Source organism: Dryas octopetala, chromosome 6, assembly GCF_963921425.1.
Source record: "Dryas octopetala chromosome 6, drDryOcto1.1, whole genome shotgun sequence".
NCBI lineage: Eukaryota > Viridiplantae > Streptophyta > Magnoliopsida > Rosales > Rosaceae > Dryas > Dryas octopetala.
In genome coordinates, this window is record NC_141371.1 from 3043522 (window position 1) to 3058437 (window position 14916).

Sequence of the window (14916 nt, forward strand, 5' to 3'; positions counted from 1 at the left end):
ATGGGGGAATAGAGACGATTTTATAGCGTTAGTAGGAGTGGAGGGGGGTGGATATTTGGGTTCGGATCGGCAGGTAATTACGGAGGATTGCCACTTGGTTTGAATTTGAAGATGAGGGAAAAACGTCCATATCTTCTTGGTCCGACTGTCCGAGGAAGTAGAAATCAGATGGAGATGGTCTTCTTAATTCTGAATTTCTGATTATATCAGTTTTGTTCGTGAATTTCAAAACCGGACCAAACCGGTAGGGTCGGCCCGTTTTGTGAATTGTATCAATATATAAGGTAAAATTTGATTTCCTTTTTATTTTTTCAAACCAAATATCTAATAGGTTTCCTCTCATATTTTTGTTTTTATACACTTCTCAATTATATGGAAAAATATATATTTGTAACAAATGGTACACGTATATTTAATTAATTACCATCAAAATACAAAATGTGAGTATTGAGTACTAATTGCTTATTGACAATAGTTCAAACATACACCGATGAATAATGCTATTTATACACACTTATTTAACCATATTAGCTCACCATTTTAAGTGGCAGTTGATGTGGTGATGCTATGTAATTAAATATGTAAATAATTAAAACTTAAAATTCATATTAACTTATCTTAATAATTGACATGGTATAGTCATATCAGCTGTCACATAAGGTGGTCGGCTAATATGGTCATATAAGTGTATACAAATAGCATTACTCCACACTGATTAGCTGGTATTCACATTCAAATACAATTTGACCTTATTAATTGTCTAAACATGCCAAACTATAGGGCAAATACATAGTTGTGTATAATTATATAATTAAAAATAAATAATTTTCACTAATTTTTAAGTGCTACTAACCTAGGTTAGATAAAAAAAATTAAATATTAAATCAATTAACAACAAGGTAACAATTTTTTAAAAAATTCATTTGTTAACAAGCATACAACTTATTTTCTAACACTATCATTTATATCATACATTTAACATTTTTAAGTATAATATTGGGTACATTATTTAGGTTTCAATTAATTTTCGAGATGTTTAAACTTTAAACATCACTAGACCATTCTCAAAAAAAAAAAAAAAAAAAATCACTAGACCAAAACAACAACCTAGTTCTTTCCGAAAGAACTAGTACATTACTACATTATTTGGTTGCTGGTTCAACCTCAATTAAATTTAAATAATTTCGAATATACAATTTGAATTCTTTCCAAAGAAAAGTCATATGACTTGAAAAATATGGGCTTATTATAGACTCAAGTCACTCAACTACGGCTTGCTCAGACAGGTACAAGCATAGGTCGTGAATTAAAGTCACTCAACTACGGCTTACTCATTTATTGCATGTATTTGGTTAATGATCCAATCCTCTTTGTTGAGGCATCTGGTTAGGCAAGTCATGAAGATGAAGTGACTATGTACAGGTAGAGGTGTCAAACGGGTCGGGCCGGCCCGAGCACGACACGGCACGGCACGATTAAAATAGGCACGGCACGGCACGAGCACGACACGGGCCAAGCACGGCACGAGCACGAGCACGAAATGGGCCCGAATTAGGCACGACTATTTTAACATTGTTTTTTCTATTTTTAAAGAATTTTTCAACAAAAATATTCAATTTTCATGAAAAATAATGTTAATATTTAATTATGAATAAGAAAAAATATCATAAGATTAGTTTTATCACCATAAAAAATAAAAATAAAAATAGGTCCGTGGGCCGGCCCATTTAAGGCACGGCACGAGCACGAATGGCCCGCGGGCCATGGGCCGTGCTGGGCTTAGGTCTTAACTATATGGGCCGGCCCGAGCACGGCACGAAAGCACGATGGACTCAACTTAAACGGGTCGGGCCGGGCCGGGCCGGCCCGTTTGACACCTCTATGTACAGGTTTTGAAAAATCTATAAGCTATTTGCATATTTGCTCCTCAAATTAACCTACAACACTTGATCGAGAGATAAATGAGATTTGTGGTTAAAAGGTCATTTCCTAGCAAATGTTGTTGGATTTGGATATGGGCTGTTACACAAGCCTAACCTAGATTGCCAATTATACTTGAAGACCTTGTTAAGGGTTGTTAGACTTAAGCCCATATTTTTCAAGTTTGTGTTTGGGCCTCTAACCTTCCTGGTACACCCACCTCACCAAAAACAAATGTCGTTTTTTTTATAAATTTTTTTGGCCACTAAAAACAAATGTCGTTTAGATTTTAAGGAAGAGGAAAGTAGTGGATGGCTTTCCCTTTCAAGGAATCATAAAATTTTAGTGGCTTGATGAATAATAAGTGTCTTCAAGGGTGTGGTTGCCAATTGTCAATTTGTAGTTAGATACCCACAAAAATTCTAGCTTTCCTCAATTTTCTAATGTAAAACAAATATCTCAGCAAAAAGAAAATGTAAAACAAATAAAAAGAAGAATACATATCAATTAGACAAATCACATAATAAAAAACAAGGGAATAGAATATAGAAGTTAAATATTTATTATTAAAGGTATCAAGTCTTTGTGACATGACATGTCCTAGAAACCAAACGAGATTAACCTAAACTAACCAACCCCTTTCATTCGACAAAAGGCCCAATTCCTCACCCAACTTAAAAAACCAAATTCGACAAAAGTCAAAGACTCAAATGAGCAACATGAAATTTCATGATCCGGTGCGGCGCGCTAGCAGCGAGACGTGCTGCGGTTGGCGGTGTTACCTCTGCATGCACTGACACGTGCCCTCTTTGTGGCCGTCGGATCGATGCCGCTCACATCAAACCCCATTCCATCTCCACCACCGACCATGTCCGCGAACATCTTCTGGAGGTCTTCAAAGCTGGACCCCTGACCAAATTATTTGCACCCAAAAATATCAAACCAAATTGTAATATTAACATTTCATCCTTAACAATTACATTAAGAAAAATCAATAATAATCCTTACCTCGCCCTTCACATTGTTCATCATGGAGATCATCTCTTGCATGAAGTCGCCAAATTCCTGCTCGCAAATTCACATAATTCAGGGGCATAAAAGGAAACAAAAAAAAAGTGCCTTGGAAACATCAATTTACAGACGTAAAAGGAAAGCTGATATCACAAAGGCAATCATTCACCGTACGACGTAGTTTTTACTCTCTTTTATACCGCGCATTAAACTACTTTTTTTTTTTTTTACCGCGCATTGTGTACGGTGAAAATTAGCCTAGGCAAGATGAAGAGGAGAGATCGAATACGGACTTCGTCGTCTTCTTCAAGAGGGTCGTAGAGCCCGGCGTCGTACATTGACCGCTTCACCTGATCCGAGAGAACTGCGCAACCGAAAACGGCGTCGTTAGCGCAAACACCGAGAAAAATCAAGGCTAAGGCTTTTTAAATGACTAACGACGTCGTTTGTGGAGATGAATTCAATTAATGATGTTACCCGAGTAAGCTTCTTGGACCTGCTGAAACCGCCGCTTGGCTTCTCCGGCCACCCCCGGGTTCCGGGCCCACCTATCTGGATGCCATTTCTTCAAAAAAAACTCACGAATTAAAATAAATTCCAGAAATTTACCAAAAGAAACAGAATTTAGCTTTTTTGAAACGGCGACGTTTAACAAAATTACCAGAGCGAGCTTGCGGTAGGCGGTGCGGATATCAGAGAAGGAGGCATCCTTGCGAATCCCGAGGACGGCGTAGTAGCAAGATCCGCCGTTGGATCCTGCTTCCCTATCCATCACTCAATGACTCAAACACCCCCCAAAACCCACCCCGCCAAGAAAACGAATCAGGCCCAAAAAAGTAAATTGTCTTCAAGGTGAAAACTTAGACAGCGAGCTTCTCTCAGACCATGGAGACCCAGACGGAATGTTTGCGTGAGCGTTTCAGAGAGAAAAAAAAGAGGCAGTGTGTTTCTGTTTGTTTGTTTGTTTTTATGACGTTTGGTCAGAGACGGAGAAAATATCTTCTCATGGATACATACGGCCATACAGAGGATACTACGGAGGAAACTTCGAGAGATTATTTTCCATATGTGCAAAGGATTCTCTCTTGACGGGTGGCTAGATATTTTCTTGGGAGAATATAGAAAAGGGCCTGAAGTTTCCTCAAATTACGAGATTCTGCCATTAAGCCTTGTTCGGAGTAGAGGTGTACAACGCCCGGCCCGCCCAACTCATTTAAAGTTGGCCCATTCGTATTTGTGCTGTGCTTGAGCCGGTCCATTTAAGAATCGGATCGGATTAAACTGATCCAATTATTTTAAACTTTAAGCCCAATCCGATCCATAGCCCACCCAATAATGAGTCGTGCCCATGGCCCACACCTCTAGTTCGGGGTTTTGGGCATGCTGGACTTCTTCGCTGTTTGGTCCTTTTAAGGGGATTTAATGGAAGTTTTATCCTTTAATTAAGAAACTTGAAAACATGATTCTCTTTTTTTTGGCCAGGAGAAACATGATTCTCTAATTATGGCTGATAGCAAACATTGCACCTTTTTTCTTTGGGTACAATGGGGTTCTGAGGCCCAAAACAACCAAAAGGGCTATTACAGATTCACAATTTTTGGGCTCATGAATGTTAACATGTGGGCTCTCAGTTAAAGCCTCAATTTGAGTTAAGGTCACAGCCTCACAGGACTTGAGTATGCTATGCAAGCAGCTCACCAGTTTAGAAGCTTTAGAAGCTGTAAAAGATGACTTTTAAATACAAGGGGTATAGAAGCTCTTGCAGTAGCAAGCCTAAAAAGGAAAAACAATGAGGGCTCTGGTTTCAATCCCAGTGTCCAACAGAAATGGTGCAACAAATATAAGTACCAGTCATGGAGCCACATTGGATCATATACAGATCAACTTGAGCAGCTAAGCAATGCAATTGACAGCAAAGATCATTCTACAGAGTACAGACAGTACTAATGAAACAAATAAAGTAAATTTATTTTTATTACTTTCAGAAACCACTTTTACTGTTTTACATATATAATTTCCACACTGTACATCATGGCCAACTATCTAACGGAAAAGAGGAACCCTTTTTGCACCTTTATACATAAAGGAGAAGAAAGACTGCATAAAAAGTTAAAAAGAGATTTGTGAAGAACTATGCTTATCACACCTAGGCGAAGCTTACTCCCTAATTTTAGGTACTTGTTGCTTTACAACTAGTGGATAGTAATTAACAAACTAAAAAGAGGAAAGAGGAGGACACTGCAGTCTAGTAGTTCAAATACAGAGGCCTTGCCATTCTTCTAGCAGCCACATTTTGCCTAACTGAAACCCACCACTTAATGGCGGCACGAATCTTACACCAACATGCCTTGGGTTTTTTAATATGAGGGAAATGGCCAGGTTCTGTTCCAGAACTTGAACCACAGAAAAACTCGCTCGCTTGTCCCCATATTGCAGTGGGTGGAGACCAAGTTGATGCGTGGACCGGAAAAAGGTTCTCGGTGCCTAAATGACCACTTGGAACAATTGGCCCTTGTAAACCAGTGAGAGGCCAACTGCTTTCTCCATTGTAATGTATTGTGCTTAAATCCTCCATTGAGAACACTTGCATTGGATGACTACTCTGTCCCAGAGAAACCACCAATTGATTGCTACCTTCTGCTTGATAGGGATATGATGTTGCAGTTGATAAATGGTTGAAACCCAATTGCATTGTGGGTTCATCTGTGCAAATTACATCTTTTCAGTTACTTGGAAAAGCATAAATCAGTGAGTGGCAAATAGAAAGGAAAAACTAGAAGACCAACAACATTATAAGTTGCAAGTGCAATGGAAATAAACATGAAGGTGCTAACTACCAGATCTTGTGCATATATGTCTTAAAATAACACCACACTTCTATGATGTACAGGCTCTGATACCATTTACACTATATAAAATTTTACCTTGTGCCAATTGAAAATGTTGCACATCTGGGTTTGCACCATTGAATGGCTCAGCTTGCAGACTTTCCAAAGGCCTTGAAAGGCCCAATAGAGACGAAACATCAACCGGGACCATATCACAAGTTGTAGCATGTTGTATGATTGCTTTCCATGTCTTGTTTGAGATCCCACCAAAAATCTACATTTTCACAAAAGAGAAGTTGATGGATTATCAAACTACATAAGCTACTGTGGACCTCATTATATCACAAAACAAACGATTCTCTTACACTCCGTAGTGAGGATGGATCTTTCACAAATGACTGCAGGAAGTCCTTCACAGTGTTGATACCGTTTTGAGACAATCTATTATGGAAGGCACCTTCCTTTGCTATCTTTTCCAGACGCCATATTTCATCACTCAAAGATGGAGGGTAGTGTTTCCTATACACTGCATAAACAATTTCTTTGTCAGTTTCATTTAGTTCATGCCACGACTGAAAATTGTTAGTATAAAACACAACACAACACAAGCAAAAAACAAAAAACAATGTTAGTGATTGCACTGATGAATATTAGTTATTGTTCCTAGATTGGCAAGATCAAGAGTAGTGAGTTAAGTTTCTTGAACTTACACTCTCCACGGTGATCTTTGACCACGAAAGGTTCACTTTTAGCTTCCCTAATTCGTACTTCACTAGGATTTTTTGGTACAGCTCTAGCTGCCAGTCTGAACTTTCGGCTTCTTATCCAGCTTGAATTGTCAGTGAAGACAATGTCACTGAGAGAAGTCATCCCCTCTCTCAAACTCATATTTATCTCACCCGTCACTAAGGGCCTTTTACCTACTCGTTCACGCACAACATAGTTATTGAATTCTTTTTCAGTCCAATCCTCTTGATCATCAGACCCAAATTCACCATTGACAGCAAGAAGTTCAATCTTTAACGAAGATAGGGGACCAGAAGAGACTATAGTCTGCGTACTAGCATCAATTAGCACAATTTGAAGAGGTGTGCCATCCTCTGCATCTACCCTACTACCTGTAAATATGGTAGAGGGCAACTTATTGATAAATTGCAACTGCAAGCCTCTTCCTCCAGATGTACTTCCATTTTGAAGCGAGGGCCTGTTACAAAGTATCAACAAATCGAATATTAATCTTGTCAGAAGGAAACTTGTGCAGTATAAATGTGGCAAAGATACACTACTTGTTAAGGGAGTAGATTATATCCGTAATTGGAAGCTTTGAAAATTAAGAAAAGCTTAAAACTATCAGAGAAATGAAACACTAAAACACATATTCTTTGAGAAACTAAACTATTATTTGACTTAAGGGGCTAACCTTGGAGATGCCTTGAGGTAGGGAATGATACGTTCCAACTCCTCTCGCACCTATATGACAAAGATATGTGAATAGTGAACTCAAGAGATTTGGAACTTGAAGTGGTTCAGTATCTATTAGCACAACAAGAAAAATATTTCAAACACAATTGCATAGCATATCTTCCTGCTAAAGTCTACATAGTAAAACAGCTTTCAAACAGTCAAGTACATGTTCTTCTTTTCTTTGCAAGGGCTAATGAAATCAAACCTAACAGTCAATAAAAGTTTCATTGTAGCATTTAAACAAACAGGGTCTTCTCAATCAAGTCAACAAAACTCACCAAAAAAAAAAAAAAAAGCAACCCATGAAAAGGGTTTTTGTTCCATTTACAGAGCAAAGTGCAAGACATAAATAAAACATGGTAATGATAATCACTGTCACAGTGAACCGAATCTCACCACTCTTCGAAAGAAATGTTCAAACTTTTGTTCATTCAGTGGCAAATCTTTCATCACATCTCTAGCAACACTGCACAAGTATCACAAAACTCATAGTCAAAAACCAATTGAATCAACCAAGAAACACAAAACCAAGCACCAAATTCTACTCAAACTAAACCACCCACTTCTTAAAAGTAGACCTCCTTTTCGATTCCGGAACTGGGAATTCGAAGTCCTCACCACCCTCATGAAAATGCCTCTTAGGGACCATCAAAAACCCAACAACTAACTTTTCTCCAACCACACAACAATTGCAGCTGACCTTCTGAAAACCACCCAAGAACTTGAACAAGCAAATCACATGTAACCAAAACGACCAAACTGTAAGGACTTTATAGCAAGAAGCAATTGACCGTTGATGTGCTAGAAAGTACAAGGAAGGTTCATGGGTACGAACACAAAACACGCTAATCATCAAAATTCAAAAGTCAAGCAAATATGATATAAAAGTATAAAACCAACAAGACCCAAATCTATATTAGCATATTAATAATTATTTTTGGATATAACAAAGTGACTTGAGCGTGAGATTGATCGATGACTGTCGGTCTGTCTGTTTGTCTGTCTCATTTTTTAGGAAAAAAAAGAACAAATTTAAGATTCTCAGGCTTTGGAATTTAAGATAAGTAATTAACGAGCCGTGTCATGATTGAAAAAGTACTCAAACAGTGAGTGTAATCCAAGAGATACGGGACAAAGAAAGTCAGTCCGAGTGCGAGAGAGTATATACTATATACCTATGCGACTCTGAATACTGAATACACGTGGACAGCCGAGCCGACGCGTTGAAGTAGAGGAGATTATGAAGCTTGCTCGAAGTTGCAGACAGACAGTGCCTTGATTTTCCATATATACGCGTTGTTTATGTTTCTTAGACTTATAGTGACGACATCAACATGGTTGCTTTAAAACTGAACCATTGCTCGGAAATTTAATCTGAATTTCCATGCAAAGTCTTAGGCTCTTAGCTACAGTATGTAATTATGTGTATATGCAATAGTATAAAAATAGTCTATCAGTACGCATTTTTTTTAAAATCAATCAAATCGATGGAAATTCACATTTTAACAATATAAAATTGTTATGTAAATTTTTTGAATAGTTGTTAAATAACCTAATTAGAAGGACTGTAAAAATATCCGCCCTGCACTTTTTGATCCCTTTTCTCTTGAATAAAAAAATAGTAAGCTTTTGAAATTAATTTAAGGGATGAAGTAACTTAATCTGTTAGATTGAATTTAGACTACACATCTAGATAAAAATCAACCTAAATTAATAATTTTAAATTTACAGCTTAGTACTTCATAATATAAGACTCTTACATGTAAGCTTTACAAATTATATAAGTGTTGAGGGTAAGTGAGAAAATATGATTCTTCTGTTATTAAATTATCTAAAAATAGAATATTTCGTATATTTCTTTTTTGGCAGGTGAAAAATTTTCGTATATTATAATCATAAAACAAGTGCAGCTTCTACTAGCTTGAGTATGTCACAATCTATGTCTGCCCACCTGTAAAGAGTTGAATTAAATTTTTGTGGTACATACTAAAAAGTAGAAAAGACATGCTAAGAACACATTTTTTGAGTGAGAGGGACTGTTCTTTTGGTGGCCACTTAGTCAAGAGTCTCGGGGCACTGGTCACTTGTTGGTGCACTGCATATTCTGCGCAATTTTCCGGTGTATAGTTTTCCAAGAACCCATTTTCCGGGAAAATTCTGGGAACTTCTCCTTCTCTTTCTAGCCTCCCTTCTTCTCCTTCCTCTAATTCTTTTATTTTTCCTTAGACCCAGTAAGAATTTCTAATTGTTCCGAGTTCTGATGCAAGCTTAATTGACTAGCACATTTCAAGGTACTTATTCAAGCTATTCCAAAGATTATATTGTTTGTACACTTTTTTTAAATGATAGATTTTTACAGAATTTACATATTTTCATTAAGTTATACAGAATTTCACAAAGTTTATAGAAATTTTTAGAAATCTGCAAAGAAGAAGTTGAATTTATAATGATTTTGAAATACACATCAAATCTTTCAAAGTCTATTAAAATTTTATCATTAAATGAATTTCATAAAAGTCAATGACTTTTTAAATATACATAGATTTTTACAGACTTTTTAAATCTTTAAAAGTCTTTAATTAAATAACACATGATTTTTATAAACTCTTTAAAATTTTTATTTAAATATATATAAATTTTTATAGATTTTTTAAAAGTCTTAATTGAATATCACATGACTTTTAAACTCTACAAAATCTTTTAAAATTTATATACAATATTTTCTTTATTCTTTTATTGTTTAAGACTTACAAAGAATTGTATTAACGATAATCAAAAAGACAAAAAAAAAAAAAAAAAAAAAAAAAGCTTTGCTAGAAGCCTAGAAGGGAATACATTTCGTATTTAAGTACCAAAAAAAGAAACAATATCAAGAAAATAAGAAAAATCATATCCCGCGAAAATTTTTTTTGGTCAAAATATCCCGCGAAATTCATGCACCTAGCAGGCCAGCAATCAGCATACACATCATTTAGATGCCCTAAAAATCTCAAAGCTTTGAAAAAGAGCTTTAAGAAATAAAAAGATAAAAAAAGAAAAAGCTTTACTTTTCTCATCTTGTACCCGATTATGCAAATTCTGCAACCAAATCAAAACACTAATGGCTTCTTCTCTCCCAGACCCACAAACCCTTTCAACACTCTTTGCAGCCATTGACATGGGCACAAACTCCTTCAAGATGCTCATAATCCGTGCATACCCAAATGGTAAATTCTTCACCATAGACCATCTCAAAGAGCCTGTGGTTCTTGGCCGTGATACCACCACGTCATCATCAATCACAACCCCTTTTACACTCTCAGATCACTCCCAGCTCCTTGCTCTTAAAGCCCTTAAAAGGTTCCAGAAAACCTTGAAATCCTTCAAAATCGACAAAACACATATCCGTTGTGTTGCCACTGCAGCTGTACGTGAAGCTGTGAATAAAAGTGAGTTCTTGGAATGCGTGCGTGAAAAGATTGGTTTAGAGGTTAATGTGTTGCCTGGTGATGAGGAAGCTAGGCTTGTGTATCTGGGTATGCTTCAGTTTTTGCCAATATATGAGAAATTGGTGCTGGGTGTGGATATTGGAGGTGGGTCTACTGAGTTTGTAATTGGAAAACAAGGAAAAGTTGTTTTTGGTGCTTCATTGAAGTTGGGACATGTGAATTTGACGCAAAAGTTTGGGAACAATGAAGAAAATGCTGCACATATGAGGGAGCATATTAGGTTGGTTATTCAAGAATCTGGTTTGGTTGATAAAATTAAAGACTATGGCTTTGAAGTTGTTGTTGGATCTTCAGGTACTATCAAGGCAGTTGAAAATGCAGTCTTTTATGGGTATGCCAATGTGAGCAAAAAAAGTATGAGCAATATGCTTGAGGTTGGCAATGTGGTTTCCTTTGGAGATGTTAAGAGGGATTGGAAGTTAAATAGAGGAGAACTGAAGAGTGTTGTTGAGTGTTTGTGTGGAGGAGAGGGAGAGAAGATTAGGAGAGAGAGGTTCTTCAAAAGGCGGTCAGAGTTTATCATTGCTGGGACTGTGCTTTTGGAGGAGATATTTGAGGTACTTGGAATTGAGGAAATGGATGTTTCTGGGTATGCATTGGCAGAAGGTGTTATTGCAGAAACTTTAGCTAAGGTTAATGATGGTTATGATTTGAATGCCAATGCAAGGTGGACATCTATTTTGCGGCTTGCACTGAGGTTTAATAGCAAGAAGAGGACGAAAGCTGCTGCACAGTGTGCTGTTATTGCAAAGGTATTCACTGAATTTCTTGTTTTTTATTATATTTTAAGGTACTTGTGTAAGCAGAAGCTAGTTCTGGATAAATTTGATTAATACTGGGTACCAGCTTAAATTTCAGTATCATAGAGCTCACTCACTATAGTCTGATCTCGTGTTAATGTGCATTCTGATTACTTTATTCAAGTGTGGCTGATGTTATGTGTGACGCCTCTGTTGTGTATAGGATTTACATTCCGATTGAAGTGAAGCCTAATAAAAGACAAAGCGGTTGTAAATTCTTCTTTAAATTGCATAGGGAGAAGAATTGTATCATGACATCCAATGTTTTTTTTTGCAGGAAATTTTTGAAGGTTTAAGAAATTGCGATGAGCTAGCTGACAATCAAGTTGCTGCCTCCCTAGATGACAAGGATCTTGAATATCTAGAAGCTGCATGTTTGCTTCACAATATTGGGCTTTTCATTGGGAAAAAGGGTTACCATAAGCAGTCTTATCATATTATCATGGTAATGCTTTTTCCTCTTAATAATTCAATTTATGTGTATTGAGAATCAGCTGGGAACATTCTGCACCAGTAAAAACGTCAAGTTTTATTTATTGATCTTTAATCTTGATCAGCCAAATCTTTTGTGTAGAATGGTGACCACCTTCATGGTTACACCACTGAGGAGATCAAGGTATGCCTAGTGTCTATCTGTGTGCTCTGTCCTGGTGCCTACTCTGTATATTCTCTATAGTGATAATCAATTAGTGAATTTGCAGCTGATAGCACTACTTGCAAGACATCACAGGAAGAAATTGCCAAACTTTGATCATGCTTTCTTTAAGGAGTTTTCAAAAGAGGTAGCATCTTATATGAACAATATATATATATATATATATCCTGAAAAGTGAAAACTATATTTATTTGTATTTTTATGTTTATTTATTCACATTTTCTAGTTTACTTTCAGGTAAAAAAGAAGTTCAGATTTCTAAGTGCAATTGTCCGTATCTCTGTTGCACTACAACATCATCAACTCACCGATTTCCAACAAATGGAATTTTCAAATTCTTGCAAAGGTTTTAAACTGGTATTCTCCAATCTGGTTTTCAATCACACTCTCTCATAAAGTAGGTTTTTTTTCTTTGCATTTGTAGGATATTTTTTATAATACTACAGGAGTCAAATATATCCTGTACTATTAACATTAGAGTAATATTTTGGTTATTCTCTAAAAGAAAATTATCAGTATTTGCTATGCGTACAACTTCTTGTGCCAAGGGGGAAAAAGCCTTGGTTGTTGTCGTTGGATTCTTTCAACTAATGGTATGAAGCAGAACTTTTATCTTAGATTCTGCAGTTAAGCAGACCATTGGACTGGTGAGAATATCAGAATGGTAGGGACATCAAGATATACAATGCATTTTTAACTATGGCATAAGCTTGCTCAGTCTGTATAATTTGCATTTGCTTTTGCAATTTTCATCTACATGCAAAGGCTATAAATTGTGATGCCAAGATTTCATCTATCATAGCCTATTGACTAAAACTTTGAGTGCTGCTTAAGGAGATTAACCAAAGCAATTTCTTTGCTTGAGTGTCACTTAACTGTAGCATTGACCTGGGTGTTGTTGTCAGGCATACAGACTATACAGTGATGTAAAAGATCAAAATTCTCTACCTTTAGCTGAGTTCATTGGGGATGAACTAAAGCAAGAGTTAGAATACTTTAAGATGGTAATTCTTTGTAATTTCTTTTAATATCAACTTTTCTTATCTAACTGTATTTTCATCAATATTTTCACTTAGCGATGGACTTATTTTTGTTATCGTCAGGTGTTCCATGAAGAACTGTTCATTGTTGCTCCTTCAAGTGTTTCAGGATGATCTGAAAGATAAGGATATTTGCACAAAAGGTGTTGCTCAATGTCCTGAGAAAAGTTCATATTACCCATAAATTCAGCCCATTCTAGGTTCCATGCAGCCTGTAGATCATAAAACCTGTTATTCCTTTTCCAATGCAGATTTCATCTTTGATTTTGTGATATGAATAGTTTATGACGTATAATTTTAGTGATCTGATAGGAGATCACACATTTTGATTGAGAGAATGTACAGGCATTTAAACCATGGAAGGACGGTCATGTTGCCCAAGTGGAACGAAAGCTCTGATGAACCATTGACACAGAGATCATGGGTCGAATTTTGACATTGATACAGACTCGTCTTGCCCCAAGTGATGTGTTTCAATTGAAATAGAGCACAAGCTGGAGAATTGGGGGGAATAGTCATAAAATTGTAAGTTTTAACCTTAAGTTTCAGCGTGTAGCAGAGAAAGTTGTAGCTCCATTTAGTCTTTGTTATAGACATTCACGGATTAAATTTATATACAGGCAAAAGGGAAAAAATAAAGTAAAATCTCAAATCATATTTTTCATTTTCTGCTGGTTTGCAAGGATGCGAAACTGGATTCCAATGGTTCAGTTGCCATATACTTATTTGAGTTGAGACTTTTATCACCCAAGTTCCTTCCCTCCTCCTTTCTCTTTCTTCCCTCTCCTGCTGAGCCCACATTTTCACGGAAGCCAAAAGAAAAATGTGTTAGGAAAGTCAAAATTCTGAAGGCATATTACTGCCATGGAATATAGTATTACCACTGTGAATCCTAAATACAGCAACAAGAAGAGTTTTTCTTTGATTTCCTGGTTCACCAATGATTAGATTATGTAATAGTGTCATATTTACCAAGCAAAGCTTGTTACATGATTCCCACTGTGTTCTGGTATGTAGATAAGAGCGTCAATGTAGCCTTATTTAGTGACATGACATCCAGGCTCTTTTTAAATAGAGAAGAAGAAAAAGAAAAGGGTAATTCATAAAGTTGTTAGCTAACTTTACTTTGTGAAGCATTTTGTAACTTTCTTTGGCTTTCTGTTTTTCCAAGCTTCATAACGTGACCCCATGAGAGTGGGAATCAAGACAACTCAGAGAGTGGTGTGGATGAGATGGATGTTACAGCAAGCTTGGGAGTTGGGCCTCCAAATTTGAACATGAACTTTCTAATAATAAACCATAGCCCTGGTTCTGGAAGCCCTTCAGTTTGTGCATGTATAATTGGAGTTTTGGAGCCCAAAAAGTGCCTAAGAGGGACCTAAAATCTAGGGCATGTGTGGTGAGGCTAGAATCTATGCATTAGGTGACTAGGTGAAGATAAACAAGCTCATGAGAAATGTAGATAGGCCTTTTTACTTTTTTTAGTTTCCTGTTTATAGTCATGATGGGTTAGCATTTAGGTGTGCCTTGTCTTGTTCCAAAATTGAAGTAAGTCTCTCACCAAAAAACAAAAAATTGAAGTTAGTCCAAGAAAAAGTGTGTCGAATAGTGAGAGCTATGATCTATCCCACCCAATTTTGGAGACTGTACGTAATCTTGTGCATTGTGTAAGGACAGAGGAGTATCTGAGAGTCTTAGACAGAAGATACC

At 36.7% G+C, this 14916-nt stretch overlaps 3 protein-coding genes across 10 annotated transcripts; 1 reads left to right on the forward strand and 2 right to left on the reverse strand.

The window, feature by feature from the left end:
• Positions 1 to 2461: 2461 nt before the first annotated feature.
• LOC147281110 (Chaperone DnaJ-domain superfamily protein) lies at positions 2462 to 3967 on the reverse strand. Its single transcript, XM_086247027.1, has 5 exons — positions 3593 to 3967; positions 3409 to 3496; positions 3225 to 3295; positions 2929 to 2985; positions 2462 to 2829 (listed from the first exon to the last, which is right to left on the reverse strand). Exons 1-5 carry the CDS (start codon positions 3701 to 3703, stop codon positions 2668 to 2670), a joined length of 489 nt encoding a protein of 162 aa, XP_086103153.1. The 5' UTR covers positions 3704 to 3967; the 3' UTR covers positions 2462 to 2667.
• Positions 3968 to 4878: 911 nt separating this feature from the next.
• LOC147281111 (calmodulin-binding protein 60 B-like) lies at positions 4879 to 8279 on the reverse strand. Its single transcript, XM_086249259.1, has 7 exons — positions 7787 to 8279; positions 7620 to 7689; positions 7180 to 7229; positions 6470 to 6963; positions 6125 to 6285; positions 5856 to 6033; positions 4879 to 5634 (listed from the first exon to the last, which is right to left on the reverse strand). Exons 1-7 carry the CDS (start codon positions 8074 to 8076, stop codon positions 5177 to 5179), a joined length of 1701 nt encoding a protein of 566 aa, XP_086105385.1. The 5' UTR covers positions 8077 to 8279; the 3' UTR covers positions 4879 to 5176.
• A 1772-nt stretch (positions 8280 to 10051) lies between these two features.
• Positions 10052 to 14037, forward strand: LOC147281112 (Ppx-GppA phosphatase). 8 transcript variants are annotated; one of them, XM_086246964.1, is made up of 8 exons: positions 10052 to 11463; positions 11789 to 11956; positions 12086 to 12127; positions 12213 to 12293; positions 12404 to 12523; positions 13072 to 13170; positions 13270 to 13349; positions 13508 to 14037. In XM_086246964.1, exons 1-7 carry the CDS (start codon positions 10324 to 10326, stop codon positions 13318 to 13320), a joined length of 1701 nt encoding a protein of 566 aa, XP_086103090.1. In that variant the 5' UTR covers positions 10052 to 10323; the 3' UTR covers positions 13321 to 13349; positions 13508 to 14037. The 8 variants fall into 8 exon arrangements, 6 of the variants coding, with proteins under 6 accessions (XP_086103090.1, XP_086103089.1, XP_086103088.1 ...); XM_086246963.1 differs by having other exon boundaries at positions 10053 to 11463; positions 13552 to 14036; XR_015122848.1 differs by having other exon boundaries at positions 10053 to 11463; positions 12404 to 12512; positions 13270 to 14036.
• The last annotated feature ends 879 nt before the right edge of the window (positions 14038 to 14916 follow it).